General features: G+C 42.7%; 1 protein-coding gene across 1 annotated transcript in view; it reads right to left on the reverse strand.

The window, feature by feature from the left end:
* Nucleotides 1-26,739, reverse strand: part of EPB41L1 (erythrocyte membrane protein band 4.1 like 1) — a 58,338-nt gene that overhangs the window by 2,367 nt on the left and 29,232 nt on the right. The window contains exons 13-20 of the mRNA XM_066624690.1: nucleotides 25,577-25,612; nucleotides 22,408-22,599; nucleotides 6,749-7,129; nucleotides 5,566-5,652; nucleotides 5,034-5,111; nucleotides 4,113-4,166; nucleotides 1,548-1,643; nucleotides 745-825 (exon numbers count right to left, since the gene is read on the reverse strand). Of these exons, the coding sequence (XP_066480787.1) occupies nucleotides 745-825; nucleotides 1,548-1,643; nucleotides 4,113-4,166; nucleotides 5,034-5,111; nucleotides 5,566-5,652; nucleotides 6,749-7,129; nucleotides 22,408-22,599; nucleotides 25,577-25,612 (1,005 nt within the window). The remainder of the gene's footprint in view (nucleotides 1-744; nucleotides 826-1,547; nucleotides 1,644-4,112; nucleotides 4,167-5,033; nucleotides 5,112-5,565; nucleotides 5,653-6,748; nucleotides 7,130-22,407; nucleotides 22,600-25,576; nucleotides 25,613-26,739) is intronic.

Below are 26,739 nucleotides of genomic sequence, written 5' to 3' on the forward strand. Positions count from 1 at the left end.
GCTGATGGTGTGCCTTGACCATTTTGGTGCCTTGCCAGTGTGCCGCAAGATGAAAAAGGTTGAAAATCACTGCTGTAGGGGTTAAAAAAAACTGCAGTTGCTGAAATTTTCTCTTCTATACAACTGCAAAGGCACAGCCGTCCCACAGTTTAAAAGTCATCCTTGCTTTAATATGAAACTTTTGAAAGGATTTTACTCATCATCTGGGGGCTGATAATGGCACTGGTATCACTGTTGTTCTGACTTTTTGGCAGATTTTTCAAAAATTGCTGTTCACTACCAAAGCAAGCCATGTTGGGGTCGATTTGGCAAGACAAAAATTCATTTCAAAACATGGTAATTCTGGCCATTTGTTAACTATCACCCTAATCCACCAAGGTCAGTCAAGACACAATGACTGTCAGTCATAGACTTCCTGCTGTGTGTGTATTTCCAACTGCTATATTGGGACTGTATGTGCAGCACTGTACCTCTGGTTCAGGACATGTCTGCGCTTTCCATTTCTTATGTTATTGTGACACTAGGTTGAAATGTCACAGGGAAAGTCAACCCTAAGATTTGCTATGAACAAACATGAGGCCCCTCATCTCTACTGTTATATTGCTTCATACTGGAACAAGGTGTACAGAGAAAAGTGAATTGGGACATTCTTGCCATTTTAGCCTTCCTATAAAAATAGGAACTGAATGCTTGCTAAAAACTTCTTAACATTTCTTTCAGTTCTCACGTAGACTTCCTTCACACCTGGTCTTGGTCCACATCTTCATCTCCTGTTATGATGATTCGCTTTTCTATTCTGGTTTCAGAAAACCCTCCTTTCACAGTCTGGAACAAAGAAATAAACACATTTTCAGTATTTATGTGGCACTTCCAATATATAAAATGTTTTGTAAGTCACAATCCCCACTAAGCCATGAAGCTTCCTGGTGACCTTTGGCCAGTCATTATCTCTCAGCCTCACCTATCCCACAGAATTGTTGTGAGGAACATGCCCAATCTCGTTTGATCTTGGAAGCTAAGCAGGGTCAGGCCTGGTCAGTACTTGGATGGGAGACCGCCTGGGAATACCGGCTGCTGTAGGCTTATACCATAGTCTTTCAAGACTGAAGGTTGCCAACCATTTGTTGTGAGGACAAAAGGAGAGAAAGGAGCCATGTACACCGCCCTGTGCTCCTTGGAGGAAAGGTTGTATAAAAATGTGAAAAATAAACAAGAAAAATAAATGACCCCTCTTACTTAGGCCCAGCAAGTCTGCAAAATTTATCATTATTAAAACCATTTTACAGATATGAACTTGAGAATAAGACATAAACAGTTTGCACAAGGCAACCGAGTATGATTGCATAAACTGTGCACAAGAAAAAAGGTCTTCTTAGATAGTTTCTCCAGTTCCTTTTATTCCTCTGAAGCCAAAAACATTAAACCCACCTCTCACCATCTCACATTTTATATGGCTGTGCCAACATAGATGGGCCTATGGCCTGATCCAGCGGGGCTGTTCTTATGTTCCTAAACTCTGGAGAGCTACTCCCCTGTCCTGATCTTACCTTGGTAACATGGGTAGTTGTGGAGGTGGAAAGGGTTTCTGCAGTGGCACCAAAAAGGCTGGTGAAGGCTTCTTTTCCAACAGCACTGCTGGTGATCTGCAATAACATGCACATGAGATTCTGTGTCAGCAGGCTGCCAGTTTCTCTAAAACAGGGGGCCTGAATGAGGCCTTATAACATAAAAGTTATCTGGACTTGATACTCAAATAACACAGGCCAACACACATTTTGCTTCCTTAAACGTTACACCAATTCTTGGGTATATTTGGGGTGCCGATTGCAAAAATAGCAACCCTTTTGCCCTTATCACATCTAGTTTTGGAGACATGGTATAGCCTCTTTAGTGAATGGTTCAAGCAGCTTCTTCATGAGGAAACCATGGTGTAGGCTTCCTCATGAGGAAGCTGCTTGAACCATTCACTAATGAGGCTATACTATATCTCCAAAACTAGACGTGATAGGGCAAAACGGATGCCATTTTTTGAATCGGCACCCCAAATGCATATCATAACACCATAAAGTTGGGGGAAAAAACTTTTCTGACCCTCGGTTTTGTAGGCCTGTGTAATCAAATGATAGTTTTCCATCTGCTCCTGAGCAAGGAAGATGGTTGTTTAGTAACAAAGCAGATGTTTCATATATAGAGAGTTCCAGGTTCAGTACCTGGCAGACAAGATTAAAAGGAACTCCCAGATAACATGGCTAGGCAAGGCCTCTTCTAGAGTCATCACCAGTCAAAGAACACAATACTTCAGTGGTTCTCAAACTCTCTGGAAGAGTTTGAGCCACAGTACATGTTTGCGGGGGAAGGGGGGAGGCAGCGATGCGATCCTCAGGATTGTGTCGCTAAGGGGGCTGCAGGGACTGGCATTTACTTACCATTCCTTGCATCAGCCCCCCAGGGGTGCAGGGAGCCCTGCGCGACTGCCCACAGGGCTCCCCGAAGCTTAGAAAGTTAAAGCGAAGCGATTGCGCTCCGTCTCTGCAAAACCGGAAGTAAAGCGCAATCACTCTGCTTTCACTTTTTAAGCTTCGGGGAGCCCTGTGGAGGGTTGTGCAGAGCTCCCCGCACACCTGGGAGGCTGCTGCAGGGACTGGTAAGTCAATGCCAGTCCCTGCACCCCCCTTAGCGACACGATCCCTCCCTCCTGCTCCCACTACTTAAGGGAGCAGAGTCCAGGGTCCTCTGGCTGGGGCATCACGATTATACTTGATGAAATGAGCCAGTGGTTTGTCTCTTAGGAGCCAGTTTCTTGTACAGTAAAATCCCAATATTTCTGCACCTTCGGGGCCTAGATGGAACCAAATTATAAAGTATGCCAGACTATAAGGAGGTGCTATCCTGCTTGTGATGATCCCCAGAGCTAGGAACGGGGTTGATACTTTCATTACTGCCAATTCGTTTCATTCCATAGCCTGTCTCAGTGAGTCAGGCACAACTGTGCCTCTTCAAGGGTTGGCAAGTTTGGGAGTCTGCTCCCAAGGTAAGAGTGCTTCCAGACAATTTTTATGCCAGACTACCTGAGTGCTAGACAATTGGAGTTTCATTGTATCATATTTAATGTCTTGCTTTATTATTCTTATAACAATTTCATTAAAACAGATGTATTCAAATTCAGAATCACCACTGGAAGTCAGCAGACAATATCTGCCCTGACTAGTTCACTACACCTTAGAATCCTCTAAAGCAGTGGTTCTCACACATTTAGCACCGGGGCCCACTTTTTAGAATGAGAATCTGTTGGGGCCCACCGGAAGTGACTTCATCAAGCAAGAAAATTTTTAACAATCCTACCCACACTTACCCAGGAGTAAGTCCTGTTTGCTATCATTGTTAAAAGTACAGGTCTGTATCATTTCCCCAAATGAAGCCACATACCAGGGTAGCATCAAGTCTAATATATTAAAAATAAAATATTGAAATGAATGGGGACCCACCTGAAATTGGCTCATGACCCACCTAGTGGGTCCCGACCCACAGTTTGAAAAACACTGCTCTAAAGAGAAAAGACTCAGTGACCTTTCTAAAGACCTCCAGGGAAAGGTTCCAGCAGGCATCTTCTAGATAAGGTGTTCCCCAATTCTGGGATCACAACAGAAAAGGCTCTGTGTTTTCTCCTAACAGGTCACCACTTAAAATGAGGAGGGCCCCCAACTAGATCATTACAAGTGGGAGGGCTCACTAAAATATAGCTATAAGGAATGAGATTAGCATTTACCTATTATATTGACTTTGTGCTTCATTGTTTTCTGAGAAGCATAGAAGGAACCATACTGATAAACCCCAAGTTTCATGTGTAGTGCTGTGACTGTGGTGTGTGAAGACGTGACACACTGTGTTAATGAATTTATATTGCTCTCAGGCACACTGGAGATTGCCTGTAGCTTCTGTTTTCCAAAATTCCACTGAAGCTGGTTCTCCCTTTACTAAGGCTGGAAAGAAGATGGGAAGGTGCCTCAAGACAGTGTGTTCTGTTTGTTTTGCAGGGTGGGTAGATCATTTTATTTCTACAAAGAATCCATGATATCTATAACTCAGTGCTCCAGGATTATAAAATCACTCACTGGAGAGATGGAGCGAAGTTCTGTTGTTCCTTTCCCAGGCTTGGCGCTGTGTTCCTGAAAAACACAATGTTTATACTGGAGCTTGGAGATATGGAGATGCCTGGATAGTTACAAAAATTCCTACTAGAAGAATGGCAGTCAAATACATCTTGCTGAATCCTTTGGAAAGTCGGTTGCCCCAGCTCTGTCACGCAAGGACAGCACTCACTCCAAGAGATTTCACTGTGTCCGCTTCTCTTGAGGATCAACAAATGACAAGTCTCAATAAGGGACTCACAGGGCTCATCTATCCTGAAATGTAATGCCAACCAAACATTTGTGGTGGATCTGTCAGGTTTTTGGTACCTTACACATGACTGATTAATTCCTTTCAAATTAGAAATAAGCTGAGATGATGTTTATTTATAATAGTTAAACCTCATGCTTCAGTTTGAAATTACTTGTATTTTTACAGGTAATAAATTATACAAGTATATATGTTTCAGTTTAAAATTACTTGTGATTACTTGTGAAATTAATACAGTGTATTACTTTTGTTTTCTGTTTTAAAGTTTTAAGACAGAAAACAAAAGTAATACACTAAAAACAATCAGATCATTACCCTGCACATGCCTGATCTCATCTGATCTTGGAAGCTAAGCAGGGTCAGGCCTGGTTAGTACTTGGATGGGAGACTGCCTGGGAATACCGGGTGCTGTAGGCTTATAACGTAGTCTTTCAAGACTGAAGGTTGCCAACCATACCAAACAAAACTAAAATTAACTAATCCTAAAGAAAACTAACAGAGATCGAAAGAACAGTCAGAGCAAAGATTTCAAGTTAAGACAAAGAACTTTAAAATGGAAGTATGTTGTTGCCAGGTGAGTTTGAGGGAGGTTAAGAAGTTTTGGGGTTCATTAGCCTCCCCTTATGGGCACTTACTGAGGTTGTTGATATGGTTTCTGTGCTGACAATGTGGGAAGTGGTTACTGGCTCTTTTCCACTTGTGGTCCCATCAACCTGAAAAGGAAAGGGAAAGCAAGGCGAGTCAATGAGGATACTACAGGTTAAGGGTGAGCTGCACTATGTAGTATGTAGCCCAATCCTTCATCCACCTGAACGAAAACACTGGTATATGGATTTAAGTGAAAATAGTCCTATTCTAAGTACATTATTCATAATTTGGTTTTGGATTGAACTGCTAATACCTTGAAGATATCAGAAGGATTGCCCTATTTTTATCATTCTCTCTCTCTCTCTCTCTCTCTCTCTCTCTCTGTTGTTGTGTTTTCTTTAAGGTTAGTAAACTGTAAGGTATCTCATTTGCACAGCTCATACATTTACACATACAACCCTTTCATATCAGCAAAAGCACAGCAATCCTCCGGTGTAGAGCTAGAATCTTATTTTAAATTCTTTGGTTGGAGGATAAACATGACAATGGAAAAATAAACCAATAAAATAAATAGAATACCTGTGTAATTTCTTTTGCAGTGATTATGTGCTGCACAGAGGTCTCTGTTTCTGATTTTTTCACAGTTTCTGTTTTCACAACTGAGGACTACCAAAGGAACAGAACAATTTAGCAACCAAGCTTCATTTAATTTTCCAAACAACTGGTTTGTGTGCAAAAACTTTTAATACTGGCACTATGCAAAACGTCTTTGATGAAGCTATTTTAATTCCATAGTCCTGGTTTAGCTTGAGCTCAAACAATTGTCTACTACAAATGCCCAGGGTATTTTTCTTTGATAGCAGAATGAGAAGTGATTAAAAAAAAGAGGCACAGTAATGAAGTAGGGGATGCTGGTGGATAAACATCCAGAAGAATGGAATTACAATCTAAGCTTACAAAGTAAGACAAAAACTCTATTACCTTAAATTAAGGGTAGTTGGGAAGCTGACTTTATAGTTTTATATTTTAGTGCAAACTTATTCATTTAGTCCCTCAGATCAAACCCATAATTCCTTTGAAAGCTCTAGAATACAGCTATCAAGTGTTTTGTGTGAGGCTTGTTGTTACAAACCTAGAAACTTAATTCTAAATTTTCAAGGCTAGTACAGTTTTCTCCAGCATTTCCCCCTTTTGTTTTTCCCCCCCACTATTTTTTTCAGTCATACTGTGCAGTTTATTCATACTGCAACTCCCCACATCTGACTTCAGGAAACAAGAATGGACTCTTTCTTTCAGCTTGCTTCCTAGAGGCTGCTCATCTCCATCAATAGACAAATCTATATATGAGATTGACATTTCTTCAATACACACATTATTTGTTAAGTTCATGCAACATAGAGAATACACAAACCCACCCCATGAGACAACTACAGTGGAAGAGCCAAGCAAATACTATGGGTTAAATGGTAATGATGATGGTAACAGCAGGGTTAAAAAATAACATAAGAACACTCACAGAACAATCATGCATTTGAATGTCAAAAACCACCATGCAAACAAGACAAGAACAAGAACTGAAGTAGGTAAGTAAATTTTTAAATAATTTTTTTTTTTTGAGGAGGGGGACGTTGTTTGGAAGCAGACATGCTCTTCCAAATGTATTTGAGAAAGACAGTCAACCAAGCGATGCAAATGCCAAGACAGACAACACTGCTATTGGGGATGCTAAGACACAACTGTGTGTCATGGCTCCCATTTGTACCTCTTCTGGGATTACTTGAGGAGCCTTATCCCCACCCTTGGCGTCATCGTCCTGCCTGAAAGATGGTTTGTCAGATTCCTGAATCTGACTCTCTGCTTCTCCATCGCTCTTCTCCTTGTCCAGTTCAGGCAAACTTCGGGAAAAGTCTTCGAAGGCTGCACTGTGGTAGTCGCCAATGACTGTGAAGTCCACTTCAGCCTCCAGACTGGAAGTTGAGCTGACCGTGATACTTGAGCATTTGCGCTCAATAGCCAAGTGGTTGTCCTTTAGGAAGACCGAGTCTCTCTCCTGGTCTTGTTCCTCGTCCCCAGTGTCACTTTCAGGGGTCCTGTGCCGAGGTGGCTTAGATTTCTCCTCTGTGCCCTCCCTTAATCCCGCTCTCTAAATGAGACAAAAGGGAGGAAAGAAGCTAAGACTGTAAGTGCTGAAGGGACAGGTTTGAGCCATCTAGACCCAACAAGAGTAAGGGAAGAGGAAGCATCAGAGAAAGGGTTTCAAACACATCCCAAGCATGAAAACCAAAACTTCTTTGACAGCATGTACTCTGCATGGAGAGGAAAAGGGCTTTCTGATTTTATTTGCCAAACTGCAGGTAGAAAATAAAATAATGGCTTTGAAAACGTCCATCCTAAAGAGGTGATTGGCTGTATCTAAAGACATATTGGTATGTGTGGTAAAAGCAAGTGTGTGCCAAGAGCAAAACCTGTAAGACAATAAAAGAACTCAAGTTCTCGCTTGAGTGGGTGTCAGAAAGAAAAGAACCAAAGAAGGAAAAAGGAAGGAAAGGGAAGGTGGAGAAGAAGAAAGGGTTTGAATGTGTGGGAAAGACAAAGACTAAGGCCAATCAGCTGCACATATTGTAAAAGAAGCAAGAAAATTTTGTCAATTTCACTGAGATTGCATCAATAGGCATTTTCTCCCATGTGCTCATGTTCAGCTTCAGTTTTTAATGGTAATTAAATGCTCATTTTAAAGTGCACAAGGACCACTTAACACCATCCTTGAAGCAACACAGCACGGTGTTTGGAACAGCTTGGGTTGTGAGCACTTGCCATCATAGAAAACCCCTTATCTTGTGGTATATTTGGAATCAGTGTAATTGACAAGAAAATCAGAACAAAAGGGTCAGCTCTCTCCTAGCTCCCCAAGAAGGCCACACATACCTCTCAACTGCTTTAGAGAAGAAACACCACCTTGCACTGGCCCAGAGCTGTTTTGCAACACAGCAGTGAAACAACTTAAATTGTTTTATAGTTTCCCTTTCTCAGTGGACAAATTCTTCATTAAGGATTTCCCTCTGTAGGGACTTGATCCCAACATTACTGAAGTCAATGGAGAGATTCCTTACAGCACCAGCGAAATTTGATGTGGGCAACTTGGAAGTAAACACTATCCTTTAATTTAGCTACACTGATGACCCATTTCCTTATGCCTCACTTTGCTCTTGTTTCTGGTAGGTTGAGAGGTATGAGGAAAGATAGTTAAAACAAAACAGAGGATGAGCATATATATAAAAACATATATATATATATAAATATATAGCAGCTCAGTAGCAGGGTAAGGAGTTGGTGGCACACAGCTCTCCATTGGTTAGGTTGAGCTTTTACACCACAAAAACAAGCAGTTAGTAAAATAGTATTGAAACCTGAGGGGCCACTGGAGCAGCGGCCTTTAAACTCTCTTCTTTCAGGGAGACTTTTATTGATGGGCCTGACAAATCCTTTTCTTCCCAAGCTGGTTCTTGAAATTTGCTCTAGATTAAAGAAAAGGGGTTAGTTTTAAGGAACGGAAAGGAACGTGGCTAGTGCCTTGTTGAAGCAGTGGGGAGCTATTTTGTAAGCTAGCCACTAGCTTGTCAAAGGCAGGAAGGAAGGGAAGGCTCACAAGCCAAGCAAGAAAAGTACCAAATTAAGAGGTGCAAGAAGGAAGAAGCTGGAAGCGTGAGAATGTTGCTGCTAGTTATGTGCCTGGAGGTATGGGGGAAGATTCAAAGCTCTCAGCGTGACATCCCTTCCCACCCTGCCACTGCGCAACTCCATGAGAGGCATTTTGCCTGGTTCCACATTAGCAGCTGGCATTCTCCAAGTAGCCAAAACTTCAGGAATTCACACACACAAATTAACAATCCAAAAGCTGATGAGCTGTCTGGGCCAGCAGGTTTGCATTCGGCAACTTAGTCAGGCCAGCAACGCACATACAGAAAAGGACAGGGGAGGCAAGCAGCAGCTCTCAGTCAACTGCCATGTTGGAAGCCATGACGAGTGATGCATAGAGACGAGTCACACAACATGCTTTATGAACTTTCCAGTGGGACAGTTCATCTGGGAAGTTACCACAGCTTCTGCCAAAGTGATTTCACAGCCAGAATCAGGAGAGGCCAGTTCAGCATCCCCTTCTCCTTCTCCTTGCTCTGATCCAACAGAAATATCTTCCTTCCAAGACGAAGGCTGAGAAGGTTCGCCCTCACTCGCTCCTTGTGCGATAGTTAAATAGTCCATATCTGATGCTTCTCCAGAATCCTTCACTTGGTTATAAGATGTGCTCACTGCCACTTTAACCTGGGCACAGTCCTCTAAAAATATACCTTTCTGTAGCTCTATCTGCATAGTTGGTGGAGCTGGTGGTATCTTACTGGCTGCACGGCTCTCAAAGAATCCCTTTTGGGTTAAGAATTGCTCATCAAAAAGTGGATTGCACACTTCACCTTGTTCAAACATCCTAATTTTAGAGGCTACAGAGATTTCTTCATTGGCCTTACTTCCATATGCTAATGAACCCTCAATGAGCGAGGCCATGTTCTCAGCTTTTGGAGGTGGAAGAGTGTCTGTTCCACATGCAGTGAACTTCAAGGGCTCTAGGTCTGGTTTATGTTTTTTGCAGGTAGTTTGGAGCAGTCCAATTCCTTGAGGTGTGGCATTATCAGGACATGAACTTCCTTGCTTATTTTCTGGGGATCCAGTCTTATGAGAGATGACATTTGTTGCCTGAGTTTCCTCTTTCAAAGAATGTTTTTCCTGGAGTTTCCATCTCAATTCCAGAGGTTTAAAATCAAGAGAATCATCTTGGGATAAAGGTGTATCACTAGAATACTGCTTCTGGTTAGAGGATTTGTCCTGCACCCGCTCCTGAGAGTCTAGGATTGGATCCTGTGAACTTTGCAGATTATCTTCAGACAGTTTACAGTGTTTATGCTTTGCTGTGTCTTCCAAGTCTGGGATTTTATCCAAAGCTGTGCCTGCTACTTTTGGGTGTTTATTCAACTCAAGGTCCTCGGACAATCTGTTCAATTCATCAATGCCTGTAGCCTCAGAGAATCCATCCTTAGTTGTCTTTTTTGATTCAGAGATATAACTCAAAGTTGAATATCTCTCTTTTGTTGACTCCTCTGACACAGGGCCTTCATATTTGGTCATCTGTTCCATATCAAGATGATGGGCTTTGGTTGCATCTCCCAGTTTTTTGTGGGCATTTTTGGCTAAATCCTCCAATTCAGAAGCTTCATCTTTAGGAGACTGTCCTAATTCAGGCTTTGATTCTTCCAATTCTGTGCACTTATTTTGGGCTCGCTCTTGTACTTCAGAAAATATCTTCTGTGGGGGCTGGTTTGAGTCTGGAGTTTCATCTTGGGATGATCCTCTGGCTTTTAAGTGCTGTAGTTTAGGTTGCTCTTCCTCTGAAATTTCTGTAGCACTGGAAAGCTGCTGTGCTGAGGAACTCAGAATGGATTTTGTAATTTCTATGGCTTCCATTTCAAGAAATATTTGAGATGTGTCTATGTCTTCTAACTTACATTTTCCCTTTTGGTTTTCTGTACTAAATATCATGTCCACTTTTTCTGTGGTAATGTCCATCTCCTTCTCTTCAGATCTTTCTGTACCTTCTTGAAGAGCACTTTGGGTTTCACCAACGTTCTGTTTTTGCTCACAAGAGAGCTGAGCTGCTGCTGCTGCCGCCTTTGGTAAAGACCCAGGTTTTAGATGTGTCGTCGTTAAATTGAAATCTCTCACACTAGATTTTTCAGTGGAAGAGTGTGCAATGGATTCCCTGCAGTCTTTTGTTTCATAATTGTCTAACTCAACAGAATGGCCTTCCTCTGGAATTGATGATGAATGCTGCCCTTTTCCATCAGTACAGTGCTCTACAGGATGCACTTTTTTACCATCCTCTGTATCTTGGTCAGGCTGTTCTGATTCTATAATTAGTTTATTGATCTCTGAATCTCCTTCACCGTGGGTGGATGAGCCAAATTTGAGCTCCTCATTTCCTCTGGTCTCTCCTGCATCAGCAAGTCCAATGGTTTTCACCTTTCCATCTGATAGTTCTGCTTGGTTCTCTTGCTTCTCTTCCAACGAACAATGCTTTTTGCTGTCAGGGATTGTCTTACTCTTATGATCCTCTTCCTCTGTTTCTTCTTCAGGGTCCAAATAGATTATCCTTTCTGTAGCAGAAGACACCATCTTATCGCTCAGTTTCACCTTAGTTTTAACAGTCTCAGAATCTGAGGTAATTTTTAACACTTCCTTGTCCAAGGCTGTAAAAATAGTCCTGTGTTCTTGTATGATGATTTTGCTTTCTTCTTTGGAAGACTCTGAACAAGACAAGGCACAACTGTGGTCCTCTTCAGCTCGGAAAGCTTCACAACTCTTCTCTGCTGGCTCTTTGACTGGACCAGTTGGTCTCCCGGGTTCAGTGGTGACTACCACAACTGCCTCCAATCTGTGTCTCTGCTCAGGTTCAGTGGAAGCAGCTACATTTGATCCAGTTTTGTCTCTTTGCTCTTCTGTCTCCTCAGCTATCTGACTGTCTGTCTCAGAAGAATGTTTTCTGTTGTCTCTCTCATATATATCATCCCATAACGATTCAAAATCTTCTGGGCTGGCTATCATTTTGGCCTTTTTGGAAATCTGAGTTTTGCTTTCCGTACTTGCTTTTTCCTCCTGTTCCGCTACTGCTTTGGGCTCCCCTACTGTAGTGGTCACTTTTGATACGTCCCAATTTGCTTGCTTCTCTGAAGGACCTGCATGTGCATCTTCCTTCTGGGTCTCTATAATTTGTTTTAGTGCTAGCTCTTCCAGCCCAGAAGTTTCTCTTTCTATAAATACCCAATGCTCTGAACCCTGCATTGCAATTGGAGCAAGAAGAGTTAGCATTAAACATAAATTACTTGAGCAGCTAATCATCAACACATGTAACAAGTCTTGCCACTGTCGTAGTATTAACTATATATTACTACTTCTCAGGAAATGACAACTTAAGATGACTGTAAGATGTTGACACTGGCTGGGAATGTCAAAGCTCTGTTTTGAGACTGCAACATAATTTTAATGGGTAAGATATATCCCTTTCATTTGCAAATGTCTGATACCAAAAATTTCCCACAAAACATTTAGCAACATTATCATCATTGTATGTTCTCAAACTTCTCAGGAGTAAACCTACCAGGATAAGTCTATGCGGGGGCAGGGAAAAAGCAACAACGTGATCCCCAGGATCACGCCGCTGTGGGGGCAGGGGGGCTTTTATCCAGCACATCTTCTGCTGGGATCGGGGGTGGGCACGGGAGGGTGTAGGGAGCCCTGCAGAGTGCTCTACAGGGCCCCCTGCATCTTGTAAAAAGTGAAACAATCATGACCCACTTCTAGTTCCTGGAAGTAGGTTGTGATAGTATTTTCACTTTTTATAAGCTGCGGGGAGCCCTGCAGAATGCTCCACAGGGGTCCCCACATCCCCTGGACCCCGGGCAGAAGGTAAGATATGTTTTAAAAAGCCCCCCTGCCCCCGCAGCAGGGCGATCCTGGGGATCATGTCGCTGCCTTCTCCCTTCCTCCGCCCCTCAAAGGGTGATGCCTGAGTTAGAGAACCTCTGGTTTAATTTAATACCTATGTGTGGAATACATGTAGAAAATCAAATACAAGTTGTAGGGTGTTTGAACACTGACTCCAATTTACCTGAGCACCAAAATTCAATAATATATGCATGAATCATATATCATACACTAAAATCACTTGGCAAGTGGATGTATTTATTTGCGAGCTGGCCAAAGAAGCACTTTTTCAAGTGGTGCTTGTCTTACATTTAGCAGCTGTCCCGCTTCACTCTAGCACAGTGTCTTTTTAAGTGGTTATTTCTGTTGTTCTGCATCTTTTAAAACTGTGAGCCCTTTTTGGGACAGGGAGCCATTTAGTCATTTGATTTTCTCTGTAGACTACTTTGTAAACTATTTCTTGAAAAGCAGAAAAAGAATATAAATATTCTTAACAACCACGACCACCTACTTTTGGTATGTATATCCAAAGTCTCAGACTTTATTCTTATTGTTTAGATATTTCCAGCAAGGTCTGCTTATGAATCTATCAGAATATGACTGAGTGCATCTTTAAGAATCAATATAATTGGAGGGAGAATCCTTCCAGCCTACTAAGGTCAAAATAAGAATCCAGCCTTGAAAGTCCCCCAGTATGCTGTTTTTAATACTCTTTAAGGAGCACCTTAAGAAATTCTACTCTGACAAGGCAAATAAAAAGGGGGGGGGGAACAATTACAGCTTCACATGAGATCCCACTTCTCTAGACAACAATTTCTCTCCACAACTGTAGAAATACTAAATTCAGGCCAGTTCCATCAAGAAAGAGTCAATGAGAGGGCTGTGTTGAAAAAAGTAAATAGTGGGAGCAGCTAGCCAGACTGGCAGCAACTTGGAGTGGGCACAAGGCAGCAAAAAGGAAGTATATTGGAATAAGTTTGGAAAAAGTAATCTTTGGTATTTAGTACAGGATGCAGCATAGAAGTACTGAACTGCTTAATCAGGGTGTTAAGTATTCATCTGTAATAACTTGTATGTTACACTGCATGTATCATCCAAACCCATCACCCATTGCTTGCTCTCAGCAATGCTTAAATTCAGTCATCTCTGTGGTAGAAAGCACAGTACATATAGGGGCATGTGAATGGGTGGGAGGGAAAGGGAACTTCTGGATGAAGAGTTCTATGAAGGCTGCTATTATGCAATGTGTTTTAGAACGGGAATAGTGGACATACAGGAGCCCAGTGTAGCCTAGTTAAGTCCATTATTTGCACATGGAGATGTTACTGATGATTTGCTAAAAAAGTGGAAAGATATTTTGTAACAGATAGATTTTGCAGTTAGCTTCACAAAGGCTGAATGTTTTGGTCCAGGCGCAACTGATTTGCTCTAGTACTAGACCGTAATACAGTGCAGTGAGTCAGGACTGGGATGTGAATTACACCACAACACAATAAAGACAGGCAACTTTAAGGAAGGAGTAGTAAAGATCAGAATGTATGCCAACCATATAGGAATTACCAACCATATAACCAGTTGTATGTTGTATGTTGAAGCATAATTTCAGTAAATATTAACACAGAAAACTCAATCAGTGATTATTAGCAGCAAAAATCTAAGGAAGCTCTGCTTTGCCCCTTCCCATTAAAAATATTCAGAAAAAACTGAAATATTAATCCAAGAACATTTCTTTCTCTTTTTGGATTAGTGCTGGCTGTGAAAACCTACAAACATATATAACATTTCTTTCCTTCTTCCAACATCTCTGATTTTAACAATAGCTAAGGCTGTGAAAGATGTTCATCACCCATTTCAATCTCTTGGTCAAAAGGAGTGATTGTGTGGCAAGGACAAAACATTTCCTGCAAAATCTTTAAATGTTCAAAGGTTCAACTTTAAAAAAATGTTGAGTCATTGTTTCCCTATTTGTTACTATTATAGATCCACATTTTTCTGGATAGGGGTTCTTTCTCCTTCCTAGAGTATACAGCTAATCAGGGATCTCATAATGAACATGATGACATTATAACCAATCAGATTTGTCTATATCACCAATCACAAAAGGGGTGCCCAAACGCTGGCCCGGGGGCCACTTGCGGCCCTCAGGGGCTCCCAATCCGGCCCACGGGGAGCCCCCCAGTCTCCAATGAGCCTCTGGAGACTTGCTGGAGTCCATGCTGGCCAAATGCAACTACTCTCAGTGTGAGGATGACTGTTCAACCTCTTACTTGAGCTGTGGGACAAGGGCTCCCTCCACTACTTGCTGTTTCACGTCTATGATGCAGCAGTGGCAGTGAAGGAAAGGCTGGCCTTGCTTTGTGCAAGGCCTTTTATAGGCCTTGAGCTATTGCAAGACTTTCATTCATTCATATAGTATATTTGATCTCTATCTCTAATATATTCATTAATGTAAATTTATTCAGATTTGAAATGTAAATTAATTATTTTTTCCCCAGCCCCCCCCCCCCCCAGTGTCAGAGAGTTTGGACACCTCTGATTTAGAGTGAAGACAATGTGCAAGGTGATCATGGCCAATCAGGAATTGTGTAGTGAATATGATGTGATATTATATACTCAAACAAGTCTGGCTGCTTACTAATACCACTGAGGGCAAACAATGCCTTTTTAAATTGACTGCAATCTTTCCTACATTGGTAAACACTTCTGTCTCCTTTCACAACAGTCCCCTAAAAATGGTCAAAACAGGGTATCTCTTGACATCAGCAAAAATATTCACAACACCGTCCTTTTGAATCAGCCTTACTGATGACCTTCTTCAGTCATTTATCAAAGCTTCCTGAGGGCCTATCCAATTCCCTTACTTTGAGGAGGCCTCCATAACTACTCTCCCACCATAGGATGCAGCACACACCCTATTGGTACAGCTACAATAGGGCTGGAAAGCTGGATAGGATTTGGTCCCTTCTGACTTCAAGCAGGAGTGGAAGAAAGGCACATGAAGAAGGATAGATGATAGCATTCTGATAGATGGCAGTATTACCTCAAAAATTTGATGGTATGAATTTTAATAGAAGTATTAGAAAATAGAGACATGGGATGACAGGACCAGAGAAGAAAGAAAACAGAAAATGAAACTGAGCTGGAAATTAGAAGAGGTGTGAAAATGATGGATAGTGAAAAGGAATTCATGATGTGCATGTAAAAAAAAGTCTTGAGCAGAAAACTGTCAGTTTAGTTCAAAGGCTCTGAAAAACTGGACTTGTTCAAAGATCATTTTTGTTCAAACAGCTATAAACTACAGAACACTGATAGCTATCAAAGCAGATATTGTGCAAAATTAAAACAAAGGGGATGTCAAGGTTGACATCCTTTTGAGTTCTTTGGTATTACAGCCTTCTCCAAAACAAAACTTTTCAACTCCCCAGGAGATATAGAGTGCCACAAAAGTGGTTGTTTTGTATTATAGGCACTAAACCTTACACAATGTTGTTTTCTAAAACAAAAATGCTCAACTTGTCCAAGACTATGGTTTACATGCCAAAGTCCTGAAAACTACAAAGAGTTGACATGAATCAGCTGAAATGTAAAATCAATACAGCTTAATTAGTCACGATGATTTTGCAGCAGTTGGACTAACCAGTTCAGCAATTGTGAATGCAGGTTGCCCTTCTCTGTGTGGAGTAAAAGACTCCTAATTCAATGCACTGTTTAGAGATGACTCTAAAAGAGTATTTTTGATGCCTTCTAAACAATTAAAAGCCTATGAAGATATTTCTGCAGTTCCCAGCATCTTGGCTTGGTCCCAAATTGCAGACGATAACCAGTTCGGAATGGCTGTGATGAAGAGAGAGGTTAAACTTTGATTGACTGCCTCTCTCTAGTCCTTATTCAGGCATTATGAACTGGATACAACAGAAGCATGCTGGGAGGAAGTGCAGTGTGAGTGCACACTGGGTAGCCCTGCCCCTTGCTCTGACAAGCTGACTAGCCATGTGCCCTGGCCCTCTGTGTGTTCAAGACTGAACACAAGCAGGGAAGTACTGAATATAGGGAAAGTCTCCCCATGTTCTACAACTCTGACTGGGCAGGGTTCTAAATTGCAGGAGAACTGAAGTATGCAGCCAGGGAGCACAAGGGCACAGCAGCATGGCTAGCTAGCCTGCTTCCACTTCCCTTTCCTAATGTTCAACATGGAGACAACAAGATATGAAGGGGAACATAAAGTCATAATTTCTCATATTGTCCTCTCCAGCCATTGTCCGCTAGAAGGCAATGCAGTTTTCTATTCCTGTACCCATACTTGTGTATAAACACCAAATGGTGCATGATGCTTATAATTAAATCTGTACTATTCAGGCTGCAAAAGTAACCTTGAAGCAACAGCTGCTTGAAACAGCAAGAAAACTCCTAGAGCCTGGATGGTGTGTTTGTTTGTTTGGCCAGGTGGTAGACTGAACAACAGTTTTTTATATGGCTGCTGTTCACCACCTCTGCCACCAGATGTCCCAAGTTTTATGTTATTCTATATTTCTGGCCACACAACCATTGTGATTAAGCATCTGAAATGTGATCAAAACTTGTAAGCCCAATCCTATTCTCCAACCTGATGGTGCAGCCATGCCAAAAATGGGCACACTATATCTGGCGGGGCGGGGGGAGGGTGGATTGGGAGGCTTTAGCAGGGAAAGGGAATTGAAATTCCTTCCCCCTGCATAAACCTCCCAACTTGCAATGGGTCTCCTCAAATTTCACTAGTGCAGGCCTGAAGAGAATAGGCAGGAAAGCAGCAACAGTGGGGGAGAGTGCGCACCATTGGTGTCAGATCCGCCCCCTCTCGCAGCTTCCTTGCCCCATTACGCTCTCTCCGTGCCCCCATCACCACCTTTCCTTGCCCTTGTTCCATCCCACCCCTGCCCCCTCTCACCCCTCCCACTGCCTTACTTGTTCTGGCAAGCAGTGAGAGAGCTGACAACACAGATGGGAAGGCTTTGGCCTTCCAGTCAGTGTCCTGACAGTACACCGCTTAACGTGCTGCCGGTAGGCACTTACTTTATGATAGCTTTTCAGAAGTCTCTGGCAGTGGAACTCATGTTAAGCAGTTTCTCTGACTCTGTTTGGTTAAATGGTGGAGTCACTGTATGGTGGAGCCCACTTTAGTTTAGCAGATTGAAATACATACCTATGCAATTTGGTTTTATGTATATCAGTAACAACTACCCTCTGTAATGGCAGCTATTAAGGAACTCTGAGGGCCCAATCCTATCCAACATTCTAGTGCCGATGCAGCTGCAATGCAGCTCTGAGGTAAGGGAACAAACATTCCCTTATCTTGAGGATGAGGAGGACCCCATTGTACCACAGCTAGAATGTTGGGTAGGAATGGGCCCTGAAATATATAAAACATATGACAAGTATCCCAGGTGATAAATTATATCAAGATTAAGATCTGTGTTGGTAAGAAAAGCAATACTTTGTAAGAATAAGTAGCCAAGAGGGACATTTGAATTATACGGTTCACCAGGGGTGCATGTACCTCTATTAATTGGAGAACTGGCTTAATTACCAGTGTTACCTTTCATCACAGCTGATTTTCTATATAGTTGTCCTATCCAAGTACTGGCTACATTCAACCCTATTTCCCAAAAATGTTATTCTCAAAGTTATTTGGACAGTCAAAAATACCACTCTCAGAACTGTACTCCATAATAAGCCAAATTGGCCTTAAACACCACCACACATAGAATTACTTTGGTATAAGTGCCCAAATGCATCCCTAACTCACAGCTCCTGGATGGCTAGATATGGCTGATCATTGTCATTAAATCTTCCTAACAACTATAAGAGAAAATAAAAACAGAAGCAGATACAGAAAAGAGAGAAAGAGTGATAACCTCAGGAGAAGAGACAAGGCTTTTCTGTGTAAAAGATTCCATGATTAAGGCAGCTCCATGCTCAGATGACAGATCCTCTGGAGAAGCATCTTCTGATCTCTGTTTCAGCAGAAGAAGCCCAAGACCCCAAGGCAAAGAGATAGAAGGAGAGACAGAGGAAGATTCAGGGAGAAACAGAGAAAGAGACAGAGAGTAAATAAAGTATGGAGAATACACTGCACCTGGAGAATCTTACACTTTATCTGACCATTATTCTGAGAAAACAGCCTTTCCTTCAGCTTCCACCTTCTCTATGCTAGCAAGACTAGGAGCTAGTGACCAGCTCAACTCAGCTACCCCTGCTTTCTGTTGTTCTTCTGGGGCACTTGAACACAAATAGATCCAGCCAACTTCCAGTAGAGTGGTTTAAACTCTGTCTAATATGCATTATTCAGCAATAACCTGAAACCTAAGGATCAAAGGGACAGTCATGATTGTTTTTTCATGGTCCATGTCAAGCCAGTTTCACGTACAAAGGGCCAACACCTTGGACACTTTTCTCCAAGGCTTGCTCCAGTACAAGGAGTGAGTGAGGCTTAGACAAAAGCACCTTGTGCAATGGAGCAAGGAAGTGTTTAGTTCAACACCACCACCACCTGTCCAGGGTTATAGGCAGGGATAGATGGCAAACACATAGATACAAAACAGGGCTACCCTGTTACATCAGCTTTGGCTCTGTGCTTCAATGTCCCTCAGCTAGAGAGTAGTCCTTAGCTGAGCCCGTTTTCACAGAGCCCAAGACTTATCCATTACAAAATCAGCAGCAGTTAACAAGGAGCTGAATGCTAGTGGCATACCTGCCTATTAAAAGAAGAAAGAAAACACCAGGATAGCATATGTGTTCCTACTTCTTTCTCTAGTATTGTTCTGAACCTGCTTAATGCAATGGTTTTAAAAACAGAATTCTGTTTCCTTAAATCCATGAGTTTAATAACTGAGTGTTTCATGATGGTCTGATTTTGAATAAAATCATGGAATCTTTAAAGTCCAAGCAACTGCCATGGAGATATTTCTGGTGAAAGAGTTAGCTGATAGAATGAAAGAATTTGCAGATCTAAACCCCTTCTTTTAGTCCAAACACTACTGTAGTGCGCCACAAACAGAAGAAACCAAATCCATAAAAATGCTTGAGCCCTGAAGCACAGGCTTCAGTACAATTCCCAAATCATAAGACACATGAGAAAACTTTGTGTGCTGTCTATCCATATGTTCATGCCTGTATTCTGTATTACTTTGTTTCAGAATCTAATACAGAGAAAGTTTTCTTCTTTTCTTTGAACTCAGTCTGAATTTAGCTGTCAGAAACATCAGAGACACTAATCATAGCAAAGCTGTCTGATTTTCTTAACAAGATTTTTAACATGGAACATCCCTCTCCTGGGACAAGCTCACTGCTTAAACCTTACGTAAGTATGTCTGCTGTTAAGAAGAGAATCTGGAGATACTTACGTCCACACAGAGTGTAATGCTGCTCCACATGCAAAGACATATTTCTCTCAATAAGAGAATCCCTACATCAGGGCTTTTCAGACTGGGGTGTGTGGGCCCTGGCCTCTGTCCCCTTAAGGGGCAAGGGCAGCCAGGCAGCAGGGAGCAGGCAGAGGCACAATCCCCAGGATTGCGCCGCTCAGGGGGGCTGCAGGGTACACTTACCTGATGTACATTTACCTGAGCCTCCTGCAGCCTCCCGGGGGGGGGGTGGAGAGCCCTGCACGACCTTCTGCAGTGCTCCCCATAGCTTCAGAAGTGAAAGTGGAGCGATCGCACTCCACTTCCTCTTTAGTGGAGGCGGGGCGCGATCGCTTCACTTTCGCTTTCAAAGCTGCGCCCCTGCTGCCTCCCCCCACCCCAGCAAGAACTTAGAGCGGCTCAAACTCTCCAAGGGAATTTGAAAACCGCTGCCCTACATAATTACAGGTTAGGTTCCAGAGGTCTGTAAATAGGTTGAAAGAGCCTATACTAACTGGCCCCAGTGCTATTGTGCCTGCACAAAAGGAGTACTGCACCTGTGTGAAAGCGCCAAAGACAACTTGGAGGTCTAATTCGGGGAGCCACTGTAGTCTTATATGAGTCAGGGTATTCACCCACTTCTTTATTGACACTCCCTTGTAAGTTGAAAAAAATCTCTGAAAAAGTTTACAACATCTACCATGGAGTCACATGATTAGAACAACATATGTGAGGGTTTTCAAATGTTTCAGCCCCTGAATGGAGCTGTCACTACACAGAAATATTTCTAGCAGCCTCTATAACATCGGTTCCCAAAGTGGTGCATTGTGACCCACCATGGGAACCAAAAGCAGGGCATTTCCCCCTTAAGGGGAGTGGCCCTGTTCCTATGTCAGCGATTATGCTGCATGGATCACAGCTCCATCACTACGAAGGGGCTTGTTTTCTACCTGAGGAGCAGAGCTGGATGCTTGCAGGCTCCTTGGATGTCTTTCATGGCCGTGTAAGCAATCCTGATCTCCGATCAGCAGCTACTTTTGTTTTCATGCGAAAAACAGAGATAAGGGCTGTTGACGCAGCCACTGAAGACACTGGAGGGGGCTTCGAGTCTCCAGGAGCCTGCAAGAGGCCAACTCTGCCCCTCAGGTAAAAAACCATCCCCTGATAGCGATGAAGCTGCACTCGCTGCAGTACCATCACTGCATCCCTCCCTGCCCTGCCCAGGCAAACACTTACCTGGTTCCCAGCTGCCCTGTAGGTGTTTGGGAACCACTGCTCTATAACATTTGAATCATCTCTAATATGGACAAAATAACTGCAGATTCTTTGCAGTTAAATATGGCATGAGGATCTGTGTTATTAATGAACTACAATGAAGTTAGGCTATTTGATATGGTGTTATTTCTTCAACACCATATGAACCATATCAACTTTATTAAAGTAACAAATACAAAATAATGATTGCATTGTGAGACAAACATGTTTTTTATATTGATATATTATAAAACAAGTAATGTTTGTAGGCTGGTTGCATAATGCTGTTTCATGTTTCTTTTGATAGGCATGTTATTGTATTACATTTTATCAACCTAGGGGTTGTAGAACTATTTTACTAAATCCTAAGTTTTTCCTGACTGCTCACTTGGCTACAGTTCACATCATACAGAGGAGGACAGAAAGTGGGTTGAAGTCACCTGCAGGTCAGAAAAATGTGCATAGGTGATCTAACTCCTGACTATTAATTGATTCCCAGGAACCTGCTCCCTGCTTGGGACAAAGAAAAGTGAATAATGGTAGCAACTGCTTGTTAAAAACCCCAGAATGATGTGTGATTGGTCTAGTCTTGCTTAAAAGAGCGTTTCTGAGAATGACAAGTATGTTGCGCCAAACCAGCACAGTTACTGATCTATGCCAGTGACAATCCTGAAAAGGCTTTGGCACCATTATAATGTACCGTTTTTATGTTTCTCAGCTCAATGTGAGTAGTCACGCCCAGGATCTGCACTTAGAGAAGCCACCACAACCTTCAGATCACAAGGTTACTGGTGAAATATGATTTCAGCTACTGTTGGATTTTTAAAAAAATATAGGATTAATGTGACTGCTTCTTCACGAAAAAGACTTTCAATATCTAGCATAAAACATATTCTTGCACAAAGAGCAAGAGGAGGTGGGGGAAGAGAACACTGTGGTTAAGATGCTACTCATATGTTTGCCTAGAGTTCAGGAAATGGCTGTTGTAAAGTAACAGGAGGTAGTGTGCTTTCCATGTAACAGTCAAACCATGGAGTGATGAGCAGTGTCTAACAGAATAGCCTGGAGAGAAATCAAGTACAGCAGAGACAATGCCACATGGCTCCTGATCAAGCTTACTCCATTGTGCTGGAAAGCAGATAAAGAATCAAATATAAAACCCCCAAAGCACATACATTATTTCAAAAGCACATATATTATACAACTGCAGAGTATGCAACCAATAAAACCTTTGTTTAATTACAACAGCAGCAAAACAAACCTCGTTTGCCTTCTCTGGGGTTCCCTTTGGTGTCTCATCCTCATGTTTGGGCGAGGAAGAGGCAGGTGAGGAAGGCAGTCTCCTATCCCGGTCCCTGTGCACAAGTTTGCTGTTGGGTTCCTTCAGCGTCCTCTTCAACTCATTGATGCTGGCCTGGTGCTTTAGCAAAACATCTTCCGGTTTGTCTAAAAACTTTTGGAGGGAGAGGGGAAGGTAACTACTGAGGTGAGGGTCAGAAGAGGAACATGAGTGGGACAACGACTGATGTTTTGGAAGGTGGAAGCTTCACCAAGTTTAGAGTCTCAAAGGCCTATTTTCTGGGAAGTGAAATCTTCACAGTAACACCAGAATTTAAACTAAGACATGGATGGCAAGTAGGCCTACAAGACATGTTCTGTCACTACACTGAATAAAGTATGATCCTCTTGCATCCTTGAAGAATTCACAGGGGCCAAAGAGACTGCTGTTCAGGGCTGTAAAGGCAATTTCTATCCCCATTTGAGTCAACAATGTAACAATGACCATCAGAACTCTCTTTATCGGCTGGTTTATGACAGTTTTGTATTGGAACACTAGTTATTTCAGTCCCAGTAGCTACATCTGTTCTCCTGTAATTTGGGAACAGATCTGGAAAGAGTGACAATTTCTACTAGTTATTATTAGGAACTAAACATGGGATATTTCGAATATTAAAAAGCTCCAGAATTAGGGATCTGGGTTAGGCTCATGATAAAGCCAGGTTCAGGATCAGCACTAAAATAAACCATCCTCTTTTGTGCAGCTTTTACTGTAGTAAGTGAAGCTCCACTCTGCTCAAATATGCAAACTGATTCAAAGAAAGAGTAAGAAATACTGATGCCAAACTCAACCAGAAATTTAGGTTTTGGTACCTCTGTTCCTTAATCTTTAGTTCTAGATGAAGACTCCTTTGCATTTCAAGGCTCCATCAATGTGACACAGAAATAATCATCAGTTCCGATTCCCCTTACCCTAGAGAAGAGGTGCCCGAACCCCGGCCCCGGGGCCACTTGCAGCCCTTGGGAGCTCCCATTCCGTACTGCAGGGAGTCCCCAGTGAGCCTCTGGCCCTCCGGAGACTTGCTGGAGCCTATGCTGGCCCAACACAACTGCTCTCAGTGTGAGGACGTTCAACCTCTCACCTGAGCTGGGGAACAAGGGATCCCTCCACTTTGCTGTTTCACGTCTGTGATGCAGCAGTGGCAGAGAAGGAAAGGCTGGCCTTGCTTTGTGCAAGGCCTTTTATAGGCCTTGAACCTTGAGCAAGACCTTCATTCACTCATATAAGTTCCATCTCTAACATATTCATTTATGTAAATTTATTCAAATTTGAAATGTAAATTAATTCTTTTTTTCCCCAGCCCCTGACACAGTGTCAGAGAGATGATGTGTCCCTCCTGCCAAAATGTTTGGACACCCCTGCCCTAGAGCACCATTTTCTTAGACTTCTGATAACAGAAGTACCCAAATTCTGAATTAAAATTGAAGGCAAACTTAAGGTTTACTTCCAGAATATGTAAGACTAAGAATTGCCTGTCCTGATGTGCTGTATTTCTGCATTCATCACTACTCTGGGGATGCCTCCCAAATGGAAGCAAGCAAGCCCAAGTAGCCAATCATATGGAAATGTTATAGGGAGCAATTTGAGGGTGGGCGATTCTTTTGAACTGGAAATGACAGAATCATCCAATTATGTCCAGTGCAGAAAACATAGCAGAATCATCTGCATGCAGTGGAGATAGATTAGAAGGAGGCAAGACCAGAGCACCAATTCATGCAGAGATGTGGAGGGCAGCCTCATTTTTTGATAGATACCTGCAGGAATCTTTAATCATTCAATTTTGGGCTTGTGACATGCAAGCCGTTCTCTTGTGACACACAACAGAACACATTTTGGGAATTATTACCATAGGTAAGAAGCAGAAGAAACTCGAATGATGTGTGTCCCTGAAGCAGTTTGCCACTTGCCCCATTCATGTACCGGTTAGGTTGTCAATAAGGATCATAAAGGGTGGCAACATGGAACATGCAGAAGTAACGAATGATGAGACAATGTGGAGGGAACACTGAATAGCCGGCACTGAAGTCCAGGTGTGGGGGGAAAAAAGCACATGGGGGATCATCAGGCAAAAACCAGTGACTGGCAGGGTTTGTTATTCCTGCAGAAGATGGTGAAAACTAGAATTTTAGCATGATTCTCAGTAGCCAAAATGTTTCCTTTTCTTTCTGACTGAGTCTGATTCAAGTTTACTGAAAATCAGCAAAAACTCTTCTGTGTGATTCAGATGAATTTAAACTGGGACCCTGCCATTCTGTTCCAAGACAAAGCTAAGCAACAGCTCTCCCTAGCAGGATTCCTCTTCAGACTTGCTTAACAAACAAGATGCTTCAAGACAAGTTATGAAGGCTCTTCTTATCACTCTTATTCATGACTACACAGAAGGCACTACAGCCAGGACTGGGAGAGGATAGGACTCTACTTTTATTCTCACTTCACTCACTTTATTCTCACTTCACTCAATCTGGATGTATACAGTCACATCAAGCTTATCGTTTAAATAAAAATGGCAGGAAAATGAGTGCTGTTGCCTTCAACTGCTTTGCAGCTCAGCCTAGGTGAAAGCCTTCATTTCAGTTATGACCTAAGCTGGACCAGCTTGGGAACAGTGATGCAGATCTTCAACCTGCAACTCAGGGGAACAAATTCTCATCATGCCTCTTTCTGCCACCTAAATAAGTATCTCCTACCTGTGGACATCAGGGCCGGAAAATGAAAAAACAGAGACAATGCAACACCAAGAGACACAGGCAAGTCAGTTGGAAGGTAAAATAGGAATGACTTCCTAGGAAGCAAGTAGGTTCAAGTGACTTGGCTTCTGCTTGCTTGCTAGGAAGGTTTCTTGCTCACATGAACAAGATGAAGGAAAAGGCCTTAGTGGAATAAAAGATGCTGCTTGTGCTTTCAGAGAAGAACTCTGTTAAGTATAAAGTTGGTTTGAAAGACAGCAAGAGGGACAGACATCCCCTACTCCTGGTTTGATTGCATCTTGTATTCCAGTAAACGGGGAGACATACATGTTGTTTGCATTTTTAAGGAGGATGAATACTGTGATGCACTGATGAGGAGTTAAGACATTCCAGAGAAAGAATACCTCCTGCTTGTGCCTTGGGGTGGTTTCTTGCTCCGGCTGGTAGCAAAAAGAGGGGGAGGGAAGAGTAACTGGCAAGGTCAGTCATGAGAACTCATATGCAATATACTGCAGTTACAATTCAAGAACTAAGAAAAATATCACCTGTGAAGTCAGATTTCTTTCAGTAGCATGCTGCTGGTGCTGAAAGAGGCTCCTAGGGTTTAGGTTTTTCCCTGTGACCCAGGAACACAGTGACTCTGTGCTTAATACATTTAGTGATGGAGAAGACTTTGAAAATGGGAAAGTTCGAAATATGTGCCACATTACAAGATGAGCCCAGTTACTCCAAATGGCCTAGTTTGTACTGCACTCACTATGGCTGCTAGCCAGTCCTCCTTATCAGCCCCTCTCCTTCCTAGGTGAACCAACCCATGTGAAAGAGGAGGAGACCTGGCATTAGGGAGGGCTTACTAGAGTCAGGAGAGGACTTATGGTTTCGGGGGGGGGGGGGCAGGGGAATCAGATGTAAAAATATAGCTAGCTAAATATAAAGAAGTGCCTATGTGATAGCAAAAATATCTGCCCCTGGGTTTACGGCACATTTTCTTTATTCCTTTGAGTGCCAAGGGGAAACCTGCAGAGCCCTGTTTAAACAGCCAGAATTGGATCTCCATCTCCGACTCTCCAAGGAGCCAGGTTCACAGGGCCACCCAAAGACTTCCTGGAGCCTGAGGCAGCATGCCAAATACTGCCCCCCTCTCACACACACAAGTGGTGATACGACACATTCTGTTCTTCTCTAATACTCTAGCCCAGCTCCCTTCAAACCCCTGCCCATGGGCTGGATCCGGGTTTCGGGAGAAGCTGTTTGCTCCATGAGCGGAGCTTACTGTTCCGGCATACTACAGCACTCCATATCCCCCAATCGGGATGAGGCAACTCCGGGCAGTAGTGTCTGCCCAGAAATCCAGGTGCAATACCCGCGGGGACATTGCATCATAGATGTGACTGCCAACAGCGTTAAATCGTCCCAATTGGGGGACATGGAGAGTTGTGGCGCACCGTAACAGTAAGCACTGGTCATACCAGGGAAGGCATTCACAGTGTGCAGCAGTCTCTACTTTGGAGACCACTGCTCTAGCCCACCACTCTCCTATCCTCCACACTTCCTCATCTGCTCCATA

The sequence above is a fragment of the Tiliqua scincoides genome, chromosome 4 (genome assembly GCF_035046505.1).
Source record: "Tiliqua scincoides isolate rTilSci1 chromosome 4, rTilSci1.hap2, whole genome shotgun sequence".
Classification (NCBI taxonomy): domain Eukaryota; kingdom Metazoa; phylum Chordata; class Lepidosauria; order Squamata; family Scincidae; genus Tiliqua; species Tiliqua scincoides.